Source organism: Dichomitus squalens (assembly GCF_000275845.1).
Source record: "Dichomitus squalens LYAD-421 SS1 unplaced genomic scaffold DICSQscaffold_2, whole genome shotgun sequence".
Lineage (NCBI taxonomy): Eukaryota > Fungi > Basidiomycota > Agaricomycetes > Polyporales > Polyporaceae > Dichomitus > Dichomitus squalens.
The window spans coordinates 1993048-2014850 of NW_006766884.1; the positions used below are offsets into that span (position 1 = coordinate 1993048).

The 21803-nt window shown below is 56.7% G+C and overlaps 8 protein-coding genes across 8 annotated transcripts; 3 read left to right on the plus strand and 5 right to left on the minus strand.

Moving 5' to 3' along the window:
* Positions 1–38: 38 nt before the first annotated feature.
* DICSQDRAFT_98323 (Metallo-dependent hydrolase) lies at positions 39–2405 on the minus strand. The gene is made up of 11 exons (XM_007361494.1): positions 2166–2405; positions 2064–2110; positions 1648–2001; positions 1549–1587; positions 1378–1487; positions 874–1311; positions 738–815; positions 669–681; positions 413–613; positions 151–365; positions 39–95 (listed from the first exon to the last, which is right to left on the minus strand). Exons 1-10 carry the CDS (start codon positions 2386–2388, stop codon positions 252–254), a joined length of 1617 nt encoding a protein of 538 aa, XP_007361556.1. The 5' UTR covers positions 2389–2405; the 3' UTR covers positions 39–95; positions 151–251.
* Positions 2406–2581: 176 nt separating this feature from the next.
* Positions 2582–4851, plus strand: DICSQDRAFT_177639 (uncharacterized protein; the record flags this gene model as incomplete). The annotated part of the gene is made up of 7 exons (XM_007361495.1): positions 2582–2609; positions 2679–3307; positions 3366–3483; positions 3536–3754; positions 3812–4087; positions 4166–4610; positions 4671–4851. 6 exons carry the CDS (start codon positions 2582–2584, stop codon positions 4456–4458), a joined length of 1563 nt encoding a protein of 520 aa, XP_007361557.1. The 3' UTR covers positions 4459–4610; positions 4671–4851.
* An 85-nt stretch (positions 4852–4936) lies between these two features.
* On the minus strand, positions 4937–7189 carry DICSQDRAFT_177640 (Metallo-dependent hydrolase; the record flags this gene model as incomplete). Its single annotated transcript, XM_007361496.1, has 11 exons — positions 4937–5059; positions 5126–5191; positions 5247–5372; positions 5429–5441; positions 5509–5586; positions 5650–6078; positions 6148–6257; positions 6323–6715; positions 6778–6824; positions 6887–7090; positions 7162–7189. 11 exons carry the CDS (start codon positions 7187–7189, stop codon positions 4937–4939), a joined length of 1617 nt encoding a protein of 538 aa, XP_007361558.1.
* A 477-nt stretch (positions 7190–7666) lies between these two features.
* Positions 7667–11922, plus strand: DICSQDRAFT_98327 (eukaryotic translation initiation factor 2B beta subunit; the record flags this gene model as incomplete). The annotated part of the gene is made up of 8 exons (XM_007361497.1): positions 7667–7737; positions 7802–7947; positions 8058–8385; positions 8460–8960; positions 9017–9046; positions 9164–11385; positions 11469–11509; positions 11611–11922. The coding sequence occupies 6 exons, from the start codon at positions 7667–7669 to the stop codon at positions 9204–9206; spliced, it is 1119 nt and encodes a 372-aa protein (XP_007361559.1). The 3' UTR covers positions 9207–11385; positions 11469–11509; positions 11611–11922.
* Positions 11923–12905: 983 nt separating this feature from the next.
* On the minus strand, positions 12906–13862 carry DICSQDRAFT_152263 (uncharacterized protein). The gene is made up of 3 exons (XM_007361498.1): positions 13728–13862; positions 13594–13677; positions 12906–13522 (listed from the first exon to the last, which is right to left on the minus strand). Exons 1-3 carry the CDS (start codon positions 13826–13828, stop codon positions 13039–13041), a joined length of 669 nt encoding a protein of 222 aa, XP_007361560.1. The 5' UTR covers positions 13829–13862; the 3' UTR covers positions 12906–13038.
* A 645-nt stretch (positions 13863–14507) lies between these two features.
* DICSQDRAFT_98330 (bifunctional tryptophan synthase TRP1) lies at positions 14508–17345 on the minus strand. Its single transcript, XM_007361499.1, has 10 exons — positions 17276–17345; positions 17062–17226; positions 16907–17000; positions 16711–16849; positions 16563–16659; positions 15917–16506; positions 15822–15864; positions 15005–15764; positions 14867–14943; positions 14508–14799 (listed from the first exon to the last, which is right to left on the minus strand). Exons 1-10 carry the CDS (start codon positions 17315–17317, stop codon positions 14680–14682), a joined length of 2127 nt encoding a protein of 708 aa, XP_007361561.1. The 5' UTR covers positions 17318–17345; the 3' UTR covers positions 14508–14679.
* A 202-nt stretch (positions 17346–17547) lies between these two features.
* On the plus strand, positions 17548–20241 carry DICSQDRAFT_159266 (asparaginase-domain-containing protein; the record flags this gene model as incomplete). Its single annotated transcript, XM_007361500.1, has 9 exons — positions 17548–18051; positions 18100–18139; positions 18213–18349; positions 18411–18510; positions 18572–18682; positions 18741–18815; positions 18870–18887; positions 18945–19213; positions 19278–20241. 9 exons carry the CDS (start codon positions 17548–17550, stop codon positions 20043–20045), a joined length of 2022 nt encoding a protein of 673 aa, XP_007361562.1. The 3' UTR covers positions 20046–20241.
* A 96-nt stretch (positions 20242–20337) lies between these two features.
* On the minus strand, positions 20338–21427 carry DICSQDRAFT_152266 (uncharacterized protein). The gene is made up of 3 exons (XM_007361501.1): positions 21093–21427; positions 20920–21042; positions 20338–20858 (listed from the first exon to the last, which is right to left on the minus strand). Exons 1-3 carry the CDS (start codon positions 21386–21388, stop codon positions 20444–20446), a joined length of 834 nt encoding a protein of 277 aa, XP_007361563.1. The 5' UTR covers positions 21389–21427; the 3' UTR covers positions 20338–20443.
* Positions 21428–21803: the final 376 nt, after the last annotated feature.

Below are 21803 nucleotides of genomic sequence, written 5' to 3' on the forward strand. Positions count from 1 at the left end.
ACGCAGACAGAAGCACGATCGTGGAGCCGCCGCTGAATGGAGATTCAATAACGCTGCCTGATTCAGGCGTCCAAAAGGCGATCAGATAATGGGCTCTGTGACTCGAGCAGTTAGCAAATCAGTGGACGTGATCGTGAGAACGAGACGTACCTATTGACACGATCAGACTGTTGAAGTCATTTATACAACTGGGTATCTATCGATACATGATTGGTTCAACCGTTCAGGATTTGACGTGCATTGCACCACATTCACGCACTCCTGTGCGTAGTATCGCGGTCCAGTATATCATTGATGAACTTCGCCCATTGTCTGTCCAGTATTCCAAACGCGCGCTTTTTCTCCTGGTCGCCCAAACACGAATACTGACATCTCGCGGTTAGCATCTCAGTGACTCCGACCAATGCGACACAAAGCTTGCCGTGATGCTGTCCCATACGAACTGGCGCAGGGTCGCAAGACCATTCACCTCGCTGGCGACAAAGACTTGGAAGTAGTCGAAGGAGAGACCCATGTTCCCAAACGCAGAAGGATCATCCGAACACAAGGCGACGTGAACTCCGTGATTCAGAACTGATGGCAAAGGGTGCATTGGCATGGATCCAGTGAGGCGCTTACGCAGACTTTAGCTCTTCATTCGCGGCTCCCACTACACAACGCAGACTTACGAGGATTTCGTTGCTGCTCAGGGGATGGGTCAATTCATGAACACGCACGATGGAATTCGAAGAGCTTACGATATGGGACACATCTCGAGGCAGATGTTCCGTTCACGACACACCTTCATCACCTCTGGGTGCTTGAAGATAGAAAACCTATCGAAATTCAGGGACATCAGTCGGGAAGAGATGGTCGCGCGGCTGTGTCCCTTACCCGTGCCCAATCCGCTTAGTCCCAAGTAGAATGGCATCATACAAGTTCATGTCTGCTTTCGTGCCATCTCCTAAAGTCTCACCAGCATGGAAGATGAACGGAATCTCGACGCCCAACTCCTGCTGCCTTGCCTTGAACCGCATGAACGGCTCGACGTAATCGATGAGCGGCTTCAGCGAATCCTCGTGCCCGACGAGGTCAAACCCGGCAACGAGGTGCGGGAACTCTTGCTTCAACGCTAAACAGTCTTCGAGGTACCACTCAAGCTCGTCGAGGGTCAGTTCGCGCATCGTCGAATAGATGATCTTCGAGCCGACGAACTCGTCGGCACGGCCCTGCGCGGCGAGGTCCGCCTTGATATCGGCAAGGATACTTTCATAGATCTGGAACCAGACGCGGTGGGGGACGTTCTCGACGCCGTCCTCGCCGACCATGTATCTATTGCGACGGGCAAGGCTTACAGTCAGAGTCGTGGAGTCGGAGGCACAAGTATAGGAGACATACTTGTACCAGAAGAGGATGCGCGGCTCGACGTAGGAAATGCCGTCGTCGACTGATGATAGCAGAAATTCGCGGATGTACTCCTTGAAGATGGGGACGTAGCGGAAAAGGCCCTAGCCGCCAAAGTCCGGTAAACCCGGGCACCAAAGAATATGGACACGGGGCATCGCTTACATCGGAAACACCAAATATGCTCTCAAACTTATCCCAGATCTGAGCAGCAATAGTATGAGCACGCTCTACGAGGACGGGCGATGAGTTCTGAAAACGCACCCGGTCCGTAGTATTATGAGTACCGTACGCTTCGGAGGGGTCAATGGTGAGAGCGCCAGTTACCCAGCGATCGAAACCTTCTGGACCACCCAACGCCTCACTGAAGGTACTCCGCGCATTATGGATGGGGACCCAAGAGCCGGCAACATAGCCTGCTTCTGTGACGCTGGCAGACGTCGTCCACTCGGTTTGAGGTAGCGCACGGAACTCGGGTGGAACCGTCTTCAAGTTACCGAGAGTGAGGTTACCCGGAGCACGTATATGAACCGCAGGCTGCGAAAGTGCAAGCCGGAGCAGAACGTCGGGACGGACGGTAGCATCGAGATGTGCATGAAGGAGACCGCCTTTGGGCATCTGAGACGCGCGGCTACCAATGAGTTTCACGGAGGCTGCTTTCAGCCAACTGTTGCCCGGACCTTGCTCAAGATGTCAAACAGTTTGGTGGTTATGATTGTCTGGCGAGCTAGATGAGATGGGTTCGGTCAGCATCGTCACACGACGCATCCCGATTCACTCACCTGTCAGGAACTCCATGCCGGGAAACATCTGCTTGGATCCATGGTAGTGCTCCACATTGAGTTCGTGTCCCCATATCGTCCTTGCTTCAGTCTTGCGAATGCTTCTTAGGATCTCGTCCGCTCTATGCTCGTCTGAAGAGAGAACCCCTGCAGCAGCACGATCAGGTCTCAAAGACTGGTCTTGTTGGATGAACTCCTCGCGTCGTTTCAGATATTCGTCCATCCTGATGTCAGTCAAATGAGGCGACGGGCGGGGTCAACCAGAGTTTGAGACAGAAGGAACATGTTGATTCGAGACGCCACCGTTGAGGACGTGATCATGCCGGGAAGCGTGCACTCGGTTACAGGCGCCCGTGTCCCACCGCGTTGTTTACGGGCCAAACAAAGGCGCGCGAACGCAAGACCCGACAGCCACCATGTCCGACATCTCAGACGACGACCTCGGTATGTTTCTCCTCCTTCTACGCGTAGCCGAGGACTCCTGAATATGGATGAAGGAGCGCGCCCCGCTAGCTGACAACTACGGCCCCACGACCCCTGCGCCCGTCCACACAAAGGCGGCGGCAGCATCACGCGCACGCGCCGGTGGCGCCTCTGGCAAGCCTGTCGCGGGTCCTTCCACTAAGCCCCAACCTAAGGCTGCTGTGTCGAAGAAGGGCGTAAGCAAGCCTACGAATGCTATTGAACTGGACGATGACGACTCGGAGGGTGTTGTGTTTGTGGAGGAGGCGCAGACGAAGAAGCAGAGGAAGAGCAGTGAGGCCGAGGTCGTAGCCATGCCGGGACCCACGAAGGGCGCGTCGAAGAAAGCTCCTGTACGTGGTGCCTCTGCTGTGAATGGAACGTCTAAGGCGGCCGCGGCCGCGGCAAAAGGGAAGGCGAGGGCGGATCCCTCGCCCGCGGATGGTGACGCCATGGAGGTAGAAGAGGACACTGCAGCTCAAGTGGATGAGGAGGGGTCGGCCGAGCAGCCACCACCACGTTCTGGCGTGCGGGGCGGGAGCAAACAACCGCTACTGAGAGGGAAGAATACGATGACCGCCGCTGCCGCCTCTCGCCTAGCGAAGGAAAACCAAAGACTTCTCCGGGACATGGACAGATTACGCGCGGAACTCGAGCAAATGCGAACGAACAACAAGGAGGTAAACGTGACAATCGCCTTTACAGCGAGCGTGTAACTGAGTATGCGTCTCTGAACAGAGAGAGAAGCTTCAAGAAAGGCTCGAGGCATCGTTCGACGAGATGATCCAACGGCGCACCACGGATGCGGAGGAGATCAAGAACGACGTGGAAGCGCGTCACAAGGAAGAGATCCAGCGTAGGTCGTAAACTTCTGTGTCCATCCACCCCAGTTCACGCTTGCCCTAAAGGGAAAGACAGTCTCATCCAAGAACTCACTGGGCAGCTATCAAAACAGTCGCCCTCGAGTTCCAGCCAATCCTGGACCCTACACTTCCTAACTCGAGAGGCCGCCGAGGAGGAGAAGCGTGCGCTGCGAGATGAGAACACCCGACTGAAAGACGTCATCAAGCAACACAACGCGGTCATCGGCGCGAAAGACCAGCAAATCGCGGATCTTAAGCAGGAAGGTGCGCAGCGCCCAGCTAGTCTCGTGCCTCTACGAGAGTTGCTCACCTCTCCCAAAGTGGATCTCACGAAGAAGGAGCTTCAGGCGGAGATCGAGCGGTCGAACCAACTCGCGTCCCGCTCAGCGACTATACCTGCCTCAGTCGTCCCCAATGGTACCAAAGCAGTTCGGGGGCCCGCAAATAACTTGCCTGTTATCAAGCTCTACGAGGACATGACGAACGTCCTCGTCACCAGCGTACAGAAAGAGCCATCAGTGGATTGGCCGGGCATCGACGAGGACGTGATATCTTGCATATATACCTACGAAAACAAGGACGAGAATATCACCTTTTGTATGCATCGCCCTTTTATTTCTGCTTCGTGCGCTGGGATTTGTGACAGTAGCTCACCCGTCTCAACGTGTCTCGCAGCTCTCAATTTCATGCTGCGCAACCAGTTCGATCGCCCAGAGAACTATTCGGGCAAGGAGGCGCTCCCGAAGGACAAGCTCGTCGAGAAGGTCAAGTACATCCCGAGGAACCTCGAGTTGGAGAGGCCCGACTATGTCGAGCGCCTCCAGTTCTTCAAGGAGCCGTTCATGTTCGCGCGTGACCAGATGACCGTCTTCCTCAAGACGCTCACAGATACGGTCTCGGGTATATTCGAGAGCGAGGACGGCGGAGATGAGCCTGGTGGGGCGGACGAGCCTATCGTCGTGGATTAGGGAGCAGGGCGCGTCTGTCGTTGAATACGATGTCGTGTTTTGATTAGTGTGTATCTCTCCGTCGTCGTTAATTCTCATCATCTGGACCATCATTTCCTCGTCGCATGCAAAAACCTGCTTGTGAGGACAGACTTGCAGAATGATTGAGGGTCCTGGATGCGAAACTGGTCAAGGCCGTGGCGCAAGTCGCGGGGAGATAGTGGCACACTGACCACAGAGGTAACGCCTCTAATTCTAGTATCCTCGGAAACAAAGTTGTAGCATTCGAATAGCTGCATCATCGAGTCTAGGCGTTCGCTGTCGCGTATCATATAGTACAAGGGTGCCATGAACTGAGACGAGGCATTCTGTTCGTGCCTATCGGGCAGTCGATGGCTCTAGCGCATACAGCCCACCCCACAGAACGCCCCGGAGCTGTCCAAGTCGGGGCCACCAGAGGATACAGCGTGATGTCAGTCAGCTGCATACCACCGCTTGCTCAAGGCTGCCCTCTCGCAGAGTCTTTGCCATACTTGTCGAGAATAAACTTCACAAAGGTGTTCCACTGCCCTTCCAGCATAGCGAAGGCGTGCCCCTTCTCGTCTTCGTCCAGGCCGGAGTACTTCTCGGGTTTTTTTTGAGATCATCGGGGTCATAGAGGATTGAGAAATGAGTGGCGATAGCTTACCCGGATACTATCCCACACAAGCTCTCGAAGCGTCCCGAGGCCATGGATATCGCTCGCGACGAATATCTTGGGCATTCAATGTCAGTGTATGGGTGCAAGTAGCGACAAAGGGCGTGGATACCTGGAAGAAGTCGAAGGAAAGCCCCATGTTACCAAACACGGCCGGGTCATCCGAGCATAGGGCAACGTGGACGCCTTGGTTCATGAGTGCAGGCAGGGGATGCATCGGCATGGAGCCGCAGTAACGCTGCACGGCCACGTCAGTCACTGCAGCCATGCATACGTCTCATCGTAGTTCCGTACCAATATCTCATTGCTTGAATGCAACGACAAGTCAGCGACCGTCGTGTATGCCAGTGAAGTTAAGGGAGTCGGGCACTTACGATATAGGGCAGACCTCGACGCAGATCTTCTGCTCCTTGCACAGCTCCATCAGTCGCGGGTGCTTGATGAGCGAGAAGCTACGCAGGGTCGCATAAGCCTCCGGCATTGTCCAGCAGAGGCAAGCCTGAAAGAATACTGACCCGTGCCCTATGCGCTTCGTCCCTAACAAAATCGCATCATACAAATTCATGTCTGCCGCGCTCCCATCTCCAAGGGTCTCCCCTGCATGGAACACGAACGGGACATGCACCCCCAGCTCCTTCTGCTTCTCCAAAAACTTGAGGAAGGGCTCCGCATAATAAATCAACGGCTTCAGCGAGTCCTCGTGCCCGACGAGGTCGAACCCCGCAATGAGGTGCGGGAAATCGCGCTTGAGCGCGAGGCAGTTATCGAGGTGCCATTCCATGTCCTCGAGGGACAGGTTGCGCACGACCGAGTAGATGAGCTTGGACCCGAGGAACACGGAGGGGTCGCGGAGCGTAGACTTCACGGAGGCGATAACGCGGTCATAGACGCGGAGCCACTCGTGGTGGGGGACGTTCTTCTTGCCATCCGCGCCGATCATGAATCTTTTGGGTTCGGTTCGCGGATCAGGATAGCTAGGACGAGGCAAGATGCGGGGATCTACCGAGGCTTACTTTTCACCGAACATGTAGCGCGGCTCCGTGTAAGAGATGCCGTCCTCCAAGGAGGAGAGGAAAACCTCGCGGACATACTCCTCCCAAAGCGGGAGAAAGAAGATTAGTCCCTGCGGAATGCGGGTAGACATCAGATGATGGAGTGTAGGCACTTATTGGATGGCATTGAACGCACCTGAGAAACCATAGACGTCGCGTAGAACTTGGACCAAATCTTGTCCGGGGAGTTGTGAGTGCCGTAAGCCTCAGATGGGTTGATAACCATCCAGTCCGTCACCCAGCGATCGAAGCCCTCGGGGCCGCCTAATGCCTCGCTGAAGTTCTTGCGCGCCCTCTGGATAGGGACCCACGAATCTGGTACGTAGAGTGGGTCGGTGAGGCTGGCGTGCGTCGTCCACTTGTCCTGGGGGAGAGCCCGGAAGATTGGGAGCACCGTCGTGAGGTTATCGGCGGTCAGTAGAGCAGAGGTGCGGACGTGCATGGCAGGGTACTTGAGCCCCATCCGGAGCACTTTGTCCACTTGAACGACCATACCTAGGTGGAGGTGTAGGAGCCCTCCTTTGGGCATCTGCGATTTCAAAATGAGCAAAACGTTTAAGTTCGAGAAATCACCTGGAGACGAGAACAAACATGGCTCAGAATGTCATATACTTTGGTGCCGACTATCTTTTCGCGAGCTACAGGGTGCGCTCAGCGCCCTTTCTGGTTCGTATTGATCCTTGCGGGACAGATGACTTACAGGTCAGGAACTCCATGCCTGGAAAGAGCTGTTCTGAACCATGTAGCTGCTGCTTGCCCCAGATACTTTCGCCCTCGTCCTTGCGGATACGCCGGATAAGCTCGTCGGCACGAAGTTCATCAGGAGATGACCTGTATACGGCATTTCGGTCTACTCTCCTCGCGCGATCCTCCTGGATGAGATTTTGTCGCTTGGCCAGGTACTCTTCCATGGCGGGAGCGCACGAAATCTCGATACGGACTTGAGCTGCTGATTTTTGACGTACGCCTATGCACCTAGACGAGTGCTAGGGGTCATCGACATCTTAGATCATAACCGGATGCCTGAGTTGAAAGCATGATGTGAATGTGGACAAGAAGTTGACCGCAGCGTCATGTGCCGCGGCATCTCCCGCCACAACAATTCTGAGAGGGATAGTGGCCATTAGAGTGAGCTCGGAGGAACGTAGTAGATATTGGGTGCAGGATTAAGGAAGAATTGACTGATCTGTATGCATTGCACGAGTCGTAGCTTGTCGCTTGTAGCCGCGAGCTCGCTGAGGGAGCTATGGAAGATGAGGCGCCGGTTCGCGTGGCACGTGGAATTGGAGTGACTCGATCTCCTCGATCGAGATTTTGTCCTGATCGCGTCTCCCGCGAGCGGCGAGCCTGACCTGCCACAATTGCCGAGAACTCTTCCTCCCTACAAGACCATCGTCTCCTACCCTAGTACAAACGGTTCATTCTGTCCTACAACAAAGCATCACGCTCTATCTGACAGCAAGAAGCCCTAGTACCATCCATGGCACCCGATCCAACCCCCATCCCTGGCCACAAAGCCGTAGAAACTCTGGTGGCCAAGCTCCGGAGACGGTGCGAGGCCCTGTATGCGCGATTGCTTCATCGGAACACTCATGAGGACCTCTCTATTGCCCAGACAAATCGTTGGCTCTCGACAGGCCGCTTTAGAGACGGTGCTCGTCCTCAGACAGGTCGTGTCCAAAGCACGCTTCTCGAATATCCAGCAGCTCATCGTTATCATCCGTGAAGCCGGACGGAGACTAGTAGAGGCTCAGCCCAAGGGTATGTACTTTGTCTCCGTCATCCTTCACGTCGCCAAACCCCAAAGACCATCGTGTCCACGCGCGTACTCATGGGCCTGAGTGATGAGCTGAGATCTTGATCGACTGCAGAACACACAGTCGGAAACACCGTTAGACGCGTCCTCCACAACATCCGCGAAGAGTACCATTCCGCAGTCAAAGTTTCTGCTCCCACATCGTCGCGTAACGTCTACACAATCAGCAAATTCGTTCTGCAAGGACAACCTCGCAAGCAAACGGTCGGTGCACCCAAATCCGAGACTACCGCCACGCTGAAGGAGGATGACCCTGATGACCCCGACTCTTTCGCGCGGGGAATCAAGCCAATCCTAATGGAGGCGATTCAGGATGTGCTCGACGAGCTCGAGACTGTCTACGACAATGTCTCAAAAACTGCGAAGGATCACATACACTCCGAGTACGCATCTCACCTCACTGTTTTTCCATGGCTGTTCTCCCTAAACCAGACCGTACTGACGTCATAGTATTTAGCGAAATCATCCTCACGATTGGACACTCAAGGACCGTCGAGGCGTTCCTCAAGTCCGCGGGCCACACCCGCAACTACACCGTCATAGTCGCGGAGACCGCGCCCTCGTACTCGGGGCACGACATGGCGCGCGCCCTCTCCGCCGCGGGCATCTCCACCTTCCTCGTCCCTGACTCGTCCATATACGCGATCATGTCCCGCGTGAACAAAATCATCCTCGGGGCGCACGCGATCCTCGCAAATGGGGGGCTCGTCGCGATCACGGGCTCTCTCCTCGCCGCGACCGCCGCCCGCGCACACTCGACGCCCGTGGTCGTGTGCGCGGGGCAGTTCAAGCTCACCCCGTTGTGGAATCTCTACCACGACTATGGCGCGCTGGACTTTGCGGACCCGAGCAGCGTGCTGGGGTTCGAGGAGGGAAAGCTCGTCGAGCGCGTCGACGTCGTGAACCCGTACTATGATTACGTCGGTCCAGAGCTCGTAGACGTGTTCATCACCAACGAGTGCGTCCCTCGCTGTCATTTACGCCTGTCCCGACTGATGGTCTATTGTCTCGCAGCGGCGACCATCCGCCATCTTCCGTCTACCGGTGAGTCACTCCCTTCTCCCTGTCGTTGCAGGTCCCACGAGGCCATGGACTGCCTCGGGCTTCTGTGCGACAATGACGGACGGACGCTGATCATTGTTGTAATCCCCGTCCTCGCAGGCTGATCAAGGAGACGTACGATGACGACGACCACGAGCTATAGCTGCCGCGCCGCAGCTCACAGCCATGCTCTCGCTCCCCCTATCTGTCTCCCATTCCTCAGTCTCACCGCCGTGCCCACGTCCATCGCCATCTGCCTAACAACATAAAGCCCCGCACCCCGCCCACCGCTTCCCGGACCGCCACTCGCTCCGACCGTTCCCGCCGCCCACGCCCACGCCCACGCCCACGCGCTTCCGCCCATCCGCTACCCCGCGTCGTCGCGGTGCCTTGTTCCCCGAGAGCGCCCCTCGCCTCCCTCCTTCCGCTTCCCTGTGCGAACCACAGCCCCGGCCGCCGAGCTTCGAGCTTCGCGCCTCGAGGACGCCGCGCCCCGCGAAGCACACCCTCCCGGGCCAGGGGTGGGAACCCTGGCGGTTCCCTTCCGCACGCTCCCACCCCCACCGCATTGGGGGAGGATCAGGGCACAGGGCAGGCTGCACGCGCTCCGCGCTTCGTGGCTCTGAGCCTAATACGCACCCGGCGCTGGGACAAGAAAGCGGGCTCCGGGGCGATGCAATGTAATGCAGCGCGTGCAGTCGCCCGCGGCTTGCCGTATACCGCATCTTTCTACCTACTGCCCCGGGAGTCTAAACCGGAGCTACACCTAGAGATGCGCTACGCCCCCTGGAGGAACGCACTGCCAGACGTGACCCGCAAGGCTCACGGGGATCTGAGGTGCCTTGTTACTCGCCAGGCTTCCGGGAAGCGACTGGGACGTGTCGGGGAGCTCGGACGCGGTTTACAGGCCCGTCTGTCGATCTGTCTGACTGCGTCCTTGTCGGGCGACCGGTGCCAATCGCGTTGCGACGCGGTTCGCTGGCCCGGCGTGGCTTCACTCCCGAGGACGTGTGCTTACATGCTCCGGTGGCGTTGGGCGTCGTCGCGCACAGGAATAGAGGTTGGGGGCTCCGGTGTGTGTCTCCCGGAGCGCAGTGCGCAGTGGGCGAGGAATGGTGATCAGGAGGCACAGGACGGGAAGACGAGAGGATGAACGGACGGGAGAGCGCAGATGGGAGGACCTGTGGGATTCAGAGGGCAGGACATAGCAGTACTAATACTTGTACTTCTAGTAGCGACGAGACGGCGTAAGACAGACGCGTACGGACGCTCGCGAGAGAGTAGCAGACGGAAAAAGGACGCGCATACATAGATACGCACGCGGTGCGATAAGTATTGGACTCTGGAGGGACCTGGCGGGTGATAATATACGTATACGTGCGGGGTGCGGTACGGGGTAGATATGGTGAAAACGGAGGGGGTGTGGTTTTGGAGAACCGAGGACTTGCTTCAAGAGATCAACAGCCTGTCCAAAGCGACGCCGAGGTGTGGAAAGGGCAACCTGTACCCGCTGCATCCCTTCCCAAGCTTCCTCAAGTCCATATCCGCCAATCCAGTCCGATCGGATCCTTGCCTCCTCCGCTCTTCACGCCCGGAAGGACGGTGATTTTCCTGCCGCCCTGCCCCACGGACCCGCCCCGTCCAATCGGACAGCCGTCTGCCGACTGACCGTCTATCCCCGCATTGCGCCACGCACTGTTGATGAGCGTCAAGAGGCCTTAGTCAAGACACCGGCGCGTACCGGAGCGCGAGTCACAGCATGTCCAGGAGGCGAGGGCGACTTGTGCGACACGTGGATGGCGAACGACAGATCCAGGGACTAGGGACTGGCCACTGGTGCGCAGGGTAGACGACTTGTGACGGTGCCGGTGCGTTGGAGACGCGGCAGATCGGGCGAAACGGGGTTGTGTGAGTGAAACGAGCGATGGTATAACTGGACCACAGACGGATGAACAGGGGAATAAACATTCAACAGAAAACATAAAGAGGTGGAGAAGAAGAGAAGACGTCACACTGAAGCAGAAGCGGGCGAGGGGAGTAAAAATGCAGTTGTGTGAACGCTGGGGACGGGGTGAGAGGGATACAGCTTGAACGCGACAGTCTCGGGCGGTAAGGGTGATGGGGTAAGGGAGCGGAGTGTACGTGTGCGCAAACGTTGGCCTGAAGGGGAGGGGAGCAGACAGCAGACAGGACGACGCCATAGAGAAAAACAGGAAGGCGGAAGGGCTTGAAGAGGCGGGGGCGCGTGTCGGTCATTGGATGACGCAGCAGCCCTTGCCTGTGCCGCCTTGCGACTGGTACGGGTCGTCGGCGCGTGGTACTGGACCCCATACTGACGGTACCTGTCGAGAACGGTTAGCACACGAGCGGGGAGAAGAGGGAAGACGCGTGATGGCAGGGTGGGCTGATGGCGGTTGGTACGCACGAGGGGATCTTTTGTCGTTTTGCAATAGCGGATGAGACTGGGTGGAAACGAATGGATGAGCATGGTTCGTTGCCTGGAGCTCTCACCCTGGCAGCGGGGTGCCTGAGAGGCGGGAGAAGGGACGGGAAGCGGGCTCACCTGGCACTAGCCTCGCTGACCCTTATCCGTGGCCGGGCGAGGTCCTCTCTGAGACGCTGGTTGTGCTCTGTGAGGCGACGGAGCTTGAGCTCGGACATGGATTGCTTATGCGGACGAGAGTTCATCGTGGAGGACTACAGTCGGGGACGGGGAGGGAGGCGAGGCTGGGAGCGACAAGGGCGGGAAGTTGGTGGGAGAGAAGGGGAGAAAAGGTGGACACAAAGGCTGGGGAGCGGCAGTGAAGAGTGCTGGCGGGCGGAAGGGGCTGGCGCTGTTGTGAGCAGTGAGCGGGGAGGCGGGGGACGGGAGGGAGTCGGGGGACACTCACAGGCCAGTGGAGGATCAAAGGAGAGATGGCGAACTGCTCGACGACCATCCGCGGCCGTCTCCCATGGGCGCCCGCCTGTGTCCGTGGCCCGGCGCTTGGCTGCACACTCCCAGGCGCCTGCAGCCTGATCTCAGCAGAACGCTCTCTCCGGCAGTTGTCTCCCACCTCTGCCTCTGCTTCCGCCCGTACTCATGACAGATCTCATGTCGTCTCCCTGATTTATTGTCCCCACCCACAGTATGTACTTGCTCTCTCTCCTGCCTCTGCAGCTCTCACACGTATCTCTCGACGCATCTCGACCCGGGCCCGTTCGATCAATCCTCGAATGCCACGTGCGGCAGTAAGTTGTGCCTCGCGCGATCACGCCCCTTCTCATCCCGTTCCGCATGCCCGTTTTGGCCAATCCCCCGCCATGTTCCCGCCTGCCCCGACTCCTCCCGGCCGGCGTGGGCCACAGCACGCTCGTTTCAGCGTTCTCCTTCCACAGGCACAAATTAACCTCACCGTCCGGGGCTCCTCCCGAGACCCGTCTCGCGCACGCTACGTTCGATCAGGCTCGGGAATCGGAAGAGTACCATATCAAACATCAGAAACATCACATGCATCGACCCTCTACTCATTGCACAGTTGCTCCGTTGTCTTCTTGCCCTTCGCACACTACTTATCCGTTCGTCGCTCACGGATACCTCAAGTTGTTGACCTTGGACGCTTGTAAGTATCGGCGAGCACTCATCAGGATCGGCCCGCGCAGCGCGTGCTGTTGTTCACCTCAAGACGAGACGAGTGGCCTACTGGTGCCCCAGGGAGATCATAAAGACGGGCGGTTCCGACTAAGCGGAGCTGTAGCTAACAATTGGAGCTTTGACGAGGCCACCATTTTAGCCACCCTCCTACCTGAGGGCCCTGATAATCTGTCTTGGACATATACCTTACACAATAGGATGCTCCATCTATGTGCCGCCTGCTTAGGTCGTCAAGCTCGTACACTGTTCGAGAAAGCGTGTACGTCCATCATCACATTCCGAGACATGTCCTCCTAATACAATACATCAGCATCGTCCCCATATCCATATCCAAACTCCATCCCGAACAGACAAGCGGACATCACAAAACCTCCCACGGGTACACGTACGGGTCCTCTGTGAGGACGTTGAGCCCAGGCAAAGTGCTCTCCGAGCCGTCGGCGTTGCGCACCGTCCTGGGCCTTCCCATCCAGTAAGGATAAGGCTCCAGCTCCGCCAGGCGCTGTTCGTGGGGGTCCCCAGGGATCACGAAGTAGCGTTCGTACATGCTATACCGGGCGGTCGCCAGACCGGAGAAATCGAGTGCTTCGAATGCTGCGCGGTGGTCAAAGCCGCTGCCACCGGCTGAGGAAGTGGCCTGGTCGGCGCCCGGTGCGTCTTCGCTGGCACGATCCTCGTCGGGCGAGCCACCAGTCGAAGGTTGCGCGTCTGAGGGGCGGGCTGTCGGACGCCTTTCAGGATCATGTTGCGGCCGCACCAAGTCGGGGAGAATAGCATCTGGATCCCGACGCGGGACACTCCTAGACCTAGGGGAGGGCTGCCTCATAGCCGCCAGTATTTCAGCCCTGCGGGCCACGAATGGTGGGTGTGGTCAGTGGGTTAGGTTGCATCGCTTGGCGGCACGGTGGTAGCTCACACATGTTGTTGTATGAAGAGCTCCGTAGCCTCGTCCCTAGACAGCCCGCGGGCTGGGGGAGGGTTGCCCACTGGGTCATTGTGTCTGCGGGGCGCTCAGTCTCCTGCAAGGACCAGGCAAAACGAACCGCGTACACAGGCTGTGGTTCGGAACGCAGGACTTGAGGCTGCGATTCGGAAGCACGAAGCTCCGAGATGGCCTGCTGGATACGGGCGAGTTCCTGGTCGACGTCCATGGAAGAAGGTCGTTCGGGGCCGAAAGGTGAGAGGCTTTGTAAGAGGCGTTATAGCGACAACCACGAGTTGTCAACAGAGAGGTCCGGAGGAGGGATTGTGTTAGTGACGTCGGATGGGAGTGCTTCTATGTCAAGGAAGAGGAGCGCACTCATTCCACACCCTTTATATACCTCTCTCCCCAACCTCCATCACCCTGTCTCTCAATGTGGCGCAGGTCGACGCATCGCGGACTGACAGGAACGCCTAGCCAACGGAGTGATCGAAGCGTATAGGAGCTTCCTTTACTGTACTCCCGGGCCCGAATCTAGATGCTACGGCCCAAAGCTCACTTTGTGTGTTTTGTGGATCTGAGCGGGTGGCGCTCCCGACGACGTCGCCGAGGGTGCACGCGGCCACGAATGATCCTATTGTTCGACTATTAAGGACATGTCCTCCCGATTGGACATTCTGTGTCCAGGGCGGATGCTTGGGCCAGAGGCTGTGAAGGTCCAGTGCGAGCTTGCAACCAGTTCCACCAGACAGGAGGCCGCCAGAAGGGACGGAGGGGGCGGTGGTCTGATGGTGAGTGGCAGTAGTGATGACGAGGGGCCTGACGTCTGTTTGCAATTGGCAACATACCTCTGGATCACGCCTCAAGGTCTGTGCTTTGGGTGTGCCATCACACAGAGGGATCGTGGTCCAGAACCTTGGGACACGAACGCAGATACGTACAACAGCTGGAAGATCCCTGTAGATTGTCTTCGTGAGATATACAACATGGGCGTCCCCGATCTAATAGTACATGAGGCTAGCCGCGCGCTTTTCTTTCCCGTTCTACACAGCGTACATACACTTCGGGCCTTGCCTTAATCTATTGCTTGCTGTTCTCCAGAGGGGAGGTGGAGATATGCCAGTCGAGCTTCTCCTCCCACTTACCCGGGAGGAGCTGCGAGATCTGCTCCACGTCTTTGTCGCCACGGCCAGACAGGCACTGGGCAATGATACAGGGGCCGATTAGTACAGTGGCGCGAAAACAATCAGAACAAAAAGTAACATACGATGACAATGTTCGCGTCCTTTGGAAGGGTCTTCGCGAGCTCGACACCGCCCCAAATAGCATGGGATGACTCGAGGGCTAGAGAGAAAGAGACAGGCCTGTGAGCATGCGCCCTTCCAGGGTGGGAAAGGACACATACCAGGGATGATGCCTTCCAGTTGGGTGAGAAGCCTGAAACCTCGAAGAGCCTCCTCATCGGTCGCGACAGTGTACTCCGCGCGACCAGAGTCCTTCAGCCAGGCGTGCTCAGGCCCAACACCAGGATAGTCAAGTCCCGCAGAAATGGAGTGTGTTTCGACGATCTGACCGGTCGCAGACTGAAGGACGTACGTCCGCACGCCATGGAAGACACCAGCGTGGCCCTTGCTCAGCGTGGCGCTGTGCTTGTCACCACCCAGGCCCTCGCCACCAGCCTCGACTCCAACGAGCCTAACGTTCTTCTCCTCGATAAAGTCGTAAAACGTCCCGATAGCATTGCTCCCGCCCCCAACGCACGCAACTACCGCGTCGGGCAGCTTCCCCGTCTGTTCCCTAAGCTGGCTCTTGATCTCCTGGCCGATCACCCGCTGGAAGTCGCGCACGATCGTCGGGAACGGGTGCGGCCCGATCGCTGAGCCGATGAGGTAGTGCGTGTTCGCGAGGTTCGTAACCCAGTCCCGGAGCGCCTCGTTCACCGCGTCCTTGAGCGTGCACGAGCCCGAGTGGACAGGGATGACCTGTGCGCCGAGCATACGGATGCGGAAAACATTGAGCGCCTGGCGCCGGACGTCCTCGGCGCCCATGTAGATGACGCATTGGAGTCCAAAGCGGGCGCACGCGGTCGCGGTCGCGACGCCGTGCTGGCCTGCGCCGGTCTCGGCGATGATACGGGTCTTGCCTAAGCGTTTCGCGAGTAGGATCTGCAAGGAACGCGGTCATTTCGACCTGTTGTAGGGTCAACAAGAGAAGGGATGTACCTGGCCGATAGCATTGTTGATCTTGTGTGAGCCGGTATGGTTCCTAGGAAAGCTGTCAATGACAACATAAGGAGGAGATCACAAGGCAGACGCACAGATCTTCACGCTTGAGCCAGATGGTTGCGCCGCCCGCATGCTCGGTGAGCTTTTCAGCTTTGTACAGATTTGACGGGCGATTCATGTACCCGTACAGGTTCTGCCATTCCTTAGTGAACTCAGGGTCTTTCATCGCAGCGTTGTGTGCTTCCTCGAGCTCAATCAGGCAGTCCCAGAGGGCCTCAGGAACATACTGCCCGCCGAACTGCCCAAAGCGCGACGGCAAGACGTTCCTTTGCGCAGAGTCTGTTGACACGCTCGACTTCACACTCGGCCGCGAGCGTACCGACGTCGAGCGGTGAGTCGCGGACGGGCGTTTCGGCGGCTGGCCTTTCAAGCTGATATCCGCGCAATACTCTTCGACCTTCTTTGCAATCTGGTCTTGTGGAGAGGACTTGATGACTGCGATGAGACGGCTGCCGATCACAACGCCGTCCGCGCCCGCGTCTGCGACAAGGTCGAAGTGTGCACGAGTTGCAACTCCGAAGCCGACGGCGAGAGGAACATCAGTGTAGTCTCGGACTCGTGAGATGAGGTCCGGGAGTGCGGTGTTCATCGTTCCCGTGACTGAGGAACCTGTGGTACCCATCTACAGGGAATGATGAGTTTATACGTAGGAATCGGTTCAGCAAGATCATAGCAAACCTTAGAGACTACATAGATGAAGGTATCGGCAATTGAGGAGAGGAATTCAATGCGTGCCAATGATGTTGAAGGGGCGATGAGAGGGACGTAGGATAGGCTTAGGGGGAGAGATCAAGAGGCGAGCAAATATCATGCTCGTGCGACTTACTTTGCGGTGCGACACTTGTCACGGAAAGCAACAGCCTCTTCTGGTGGAAGATCTACGACAATATATCCATTGGCACCAGCTTCTGCGGCATCTTGGATGGCCTTTTCTTCTCCGTAGGCGATTAATGGGTTATAGTATCCTGAAGGAGAAGTAGGTTTGCCTCGAGGGTGTCACGCGACCGAAAGATGTGACTCACCCATCAAGAGAATAGGAACAGTAAGACCCTTGCTGCGCGCCTCCCTGACCATCCCGAGACATTGAACATAGTCAACGTTATTGTTGAGGGCGACCTGCGCATCGCGAACAACTGCTTAAACCGTGAGTCTTCATCGAAGGGAGCTGAGCACGTACCACGTTGGTCTCCTGTATTGCCGGACCATCTGCAATGGGATCGGAGAATGGCACGCCAAGCTCTATGATGTCTGCCCCTCCCTCCTGCATAGCAAGAAGGATCGGGACCGTGTCCTCGACATTGGGATAGCCGGCGGTCACGAAGGTGACAAGTGCTGGACTTGTCTGAACGAAGCGATGAGCTAAGTTCACTGTATATGACCAGGATGCGCACCGCACTATTCTTTTGCTGGAATACGTTTTTGAGGGCCTCCATGACGGACAGGATGAGAAGGCGGGGATGTAGGAGTCAGGAGGAAGGGACACAGTCATATACGCCGAGCAAGTGATATTACGATCGAGATTAACTTTTCGCTAATCTAATCTATCCGAGCATTCTCCACCGCGCCCCAGCGCTACGCACTCGACCTCCGAGCCTCGCAGTCCGGGCTTTATTTTGTACACAGTCGGCCGTCTCATCTCTGCCATCATCTCAATGCGCCCACCATGAACATCTCAAGGTCCTCAGAAGAGTCTAAGGTCCTCATTTTGAACACCGGAGGAACAATCAATATGATATTCAGCCAAAAGGGCTATGTCCCAGAGCCATATTTCCTCACGGAGACGCTTCACAGCGAGCATCGCTTCCATGACCCCCTCGAAGAGTCTCTGTTCTCCCATTCCGGGTCCATTGAGGGCTACCGGAGATGGACGAGCAGCGGGAAGAACACACCAGTCGGCGCCACCTCTCGTAGCCGCGAACCATCCCCAAGTTGCGAAGGGTCACGCCCAGAGGCTCATCAGTTGCTCACTCTGCCTGTCCGATCATCTCGCCCCATTGGTGCACTGCAAAACCTTGCGGCATCCCCAGAACAAATCGTCCCATTGCGCCAGCCCGTCTGCGTACAGATATCGGAAGATGTCTACGAGGCGCAATTGCCGACGCTCGTGACGCCCAGAAGCAGTGGTCCTGGGGGAAGCCGCAAGCGCATACGGTATGCCGTCCTTGAGGTCTGTTTCATGTTCTGCCATTGGTTTGATTTCTCACCCAGTCAATAGTGGAGCCCTCTTCTGGATAGCAGCAATATTGAGATTCAAGGTATCTGAGATAACTGCCTTTCTATTATCTACTTCGCGCCTCACGTCTTAATTACCCTATATCGCATATACAGATTGGATCAGGATCGCGTCTGATATAGAACTCAATTACTCGAATTTCGATGGCTTCGTAATCCTTCATGGCACCGACACCATGTCGTACACTTCATCTGCTCTCAGCTTCATGCTGGAAGACTTGGGCAAGACAGTCGTATGTCCTGTTTCACTCTGCCATGTTCTGCCAAACGTTCATTTCAATCGCTACATCGCAGGTAGTAACGGGTGCCCAGATCCCCATATCCCAGCTCCGGAATGACGCTGTGGACAATTTGTTGGGCGCTTTGGTTATCGCAGGACACTACATCATTCCAGGTAACGTTGGTTGTCATGTTTAGGAGGTACGTTAACATGGCGCTTCGGACGTCTTTTACAGAGTGCTGTTTGTACTTCAATCATACTCTGTTCCGGGGAAACAGAGTTTCAAAAATGTCCTCTTATGATCTAAACGCGTTCAACAGTCCGAACTTTCCTCCGCTTGTCAACGGTGAGTCTCACACTCGCTCATTTTGTCCATCCCATGATCTCTCTAACGCGGTGAACAGTTGGAATTGACATCATGGTCAATTGGCAAGATGTCCTGCGGCAGACTAGTCTGCGGCGTTTCCGCTCCCACAAGCGTACGTGACCACAGAACCTTCGCCGTTCCATAGCTAACTGGATTCGGTCTATAGTCATGAGTCCTCACGTTGGTAAATGGTTCTCAGGCAGCATACTCTAACATGCATCCGACGTTCCTCATCATACAGCCACCCTGCGCCTCTTTCCCGGTATCACAGGGGCGACCATCCGCGCGTTTGTCATGCATCCGACCCAAGGTGTTGTACTTGAGACGTTTGGCGCAGGGAATGCGCCCCAGCGGGCGGACCTGGTCGCAGCACTCAAAGAAGCATGCGATAACGGCGTAGTAATCGTGGCAATTTCACAGTGCAGCAAAGGATCCGTGTCCGACGCGTACGAGACTGGAAGGAGCCTCCTCGAGGCCGGTGTTGTTCCAGGGGGCGATATGACCCCAGAGGTGCGTCGCACGATACCTGCCAAAACGGTAGAGCGGATCATCAACGGACTTTTGAATCACGCAGTGCGCTCTCACGAAGCTCAGCTACCTTCTATCCAAGCCGGAACTCTCGGTGGCTCAAGTCCGCTCGCTTATCGGAACGCCACTCCGCGGCGAGCTGACTCTCCCAGAGAGCAAGATCCCGGCGGTACTCAGTAAGCCATCCGCGGTAGGGCCCAGCCTCGACAACCTCCAAGGGTTGCTCTCTCAGGTCGTTCGCCTCTCCACAATCTCCTCCTCTGGAGCGCGCTCCCCTCGGATCCTCGTCGACGGAGCAGACGCGCGCGACGAAGAGGCAGATGAGGCCACCGCTCCGTGGAGCTGGACCGCGGCTGAGGCGTCGTCGATCGAGAGCTCGCTCTTCCCCTTCCTCGTGCACCTCGCCGTCGCACGTGACGACCCCGAAGCCGTTTCTTTCGCGCTCTCCGTTGAGTCCAATCCCGAAGCGAGTTCGCTGGCGGTCAGCGGCGGGCTCGCCAACTGCGCAGATCCCGCGTCTGGGCGGTCCCCGCTGCACGTCGCTGCGCTTAACGGATCGATCTGTGCGGCGAACATGCTCCTCGAGGCCGGGGCGCTCGTGCACGTTCGCGACGCGCTGGGCCACACCCCGCTGTACTACGCAGCGAGGCAGGGACACGAGGAGCTCGTGGAGTTGCTGGTGAAGGCGGGCGCGAACTTGGGTGGCACAGATGTTGATGGGGGTTATGTATCGCTCGCAGTGGCGAAGGCGGGAGGCTACGCAAACTCACTAGCGGTGTGGAAGAAGGCTGGGGCAACTACTCCCTGTCTGTAGATTCATTTGTTGTTGAAGCGATACGATGGTGCGGGTGCGGAATGTGTGCCGGCAAGGGCAAGTTTCCGCTGCATTATCACTGTCATCACCGCCTGCATGCATCCGCCTAATGACAGTCCGATACGGCTCTCGTTCGCTCCATGTAGCTATTTCGGTGTCTTAGTGCACGTTCAATGTAACGAGGATTGGTGTTGTGCGTAGCATATCCGTGTCCGAAACCGTTGTTCAATGTGATGCGATGCGTCTTAACGGGACGTTCCCGTAGCGTATCTGCTCGGCAGGCGTTATTCTGATGACGACCTCAAGACCAAAAACATTGCGCTTCGCACTTATATACATGGACGGATAGTATGACACAACCGACAAGTTCGAGACAACGGCATACAAAGCGAATCGAGTTAAACGGCGAAGGTGGAGTCCTGCAGGAGATATCGAACCTCATCTCCGTCCATGGGCAGTGCACCTCCGCCCAACGCCTCGAGCACGACCTGATACTCGTGCTCGACGCCGCCGTCAGCTACGCGAACGGTGTACGAAGTGACGTGCCATGTGCCATAATCACTATCACTTTGATCTTGGCCTTCGCCCTGAGTGGAGTGCACGAATCGTTTCCCCACGAGCGTATTAGGATTGTTGAGAAATCGGTCTACGTCCTCTCTAGAGACACGCCTGGAAATCGTAGAGGGGCGAGAGGGAGGGGGAGAGGGAAGGTGCCCGCGCGTCGGTGGAGTCACCGGCATGCGCTTGGCGGCAACACGTTTCATGCTTTCAGGGAACAGAAGAGCAAATTCCGTCTTGTAATATTCACTCATGCTACATGGTAGGGACGCAACGGATTCAGCACGCCATGAAGACGATAGTTTGGATTACGTACATCTGCGTCCTCCGTCGCTGATATTGCATCTCAAGGTCGGGATGATCTAGCAGCCCGTATGTGATCTTGAATCGACTGAAGACCGACATCGCAGCGGCGGCAAAGTGCAAACGTTTGACACGGCTGTAAATTCAGGTCAGTGACAGAGTACTTCCACAAAACACTGCACTTACTCTTCGAGTGTCTTCGGCGGCGTGAGTTCCTCGATCACGGCATCGGCAGGGATAAGATGCACGTCAGGATCAGCGCCCTGCGGAACAAATTGATCTGGACTGGTATTCGGCTTGATCCCAGGTTGCCTGTAGAGTTCAGCTACAATCTCGTCCCGGCGGGTTGCATGGTAACTGAGGAATTCAGCATCCTCCGCGGCAATCTTGAGGTATCGAGATGCTTGCTGAGCAAGAGCTTCGACGTCGACCAGGTTCCTCGGTATCTTATAGACATCCAAATCATAGCTTGGGGTCGACATGACGCGGATTGCGGGAACGAAGAGTGGCTAGGAGTGGCTAGGAGGATAAGAACGACGTGGCGTTCGCTATAAATCAGCTCTGCATGTGAGCGTCGTAAACGTTCTCACGGTTCGACCTGCTCGACAAACGCTTAGCGCTTATTCGTGACTGCCGACAGGATCAGGATCCTTACGACTTCGTTGTATTGTGAGCATCACAGATACTAGTAGGCCCTCCTGCCTCGTTTGGGGCTGCTCTTGTAAGCGACTTTTCGGGGCCTTTCTCGTGCTCACCAGAAATCCACAGGTTCCCATGAGGGAACACGGCTGTCCTTGCATGATGTCGTGATACTAGTACCTCCTGCCTCAATTGGGGCTGCTCTTGTATGAGACTATCCGGGGCCTCGTGTTCACCAGAAGTTCCGATGGGCGGACA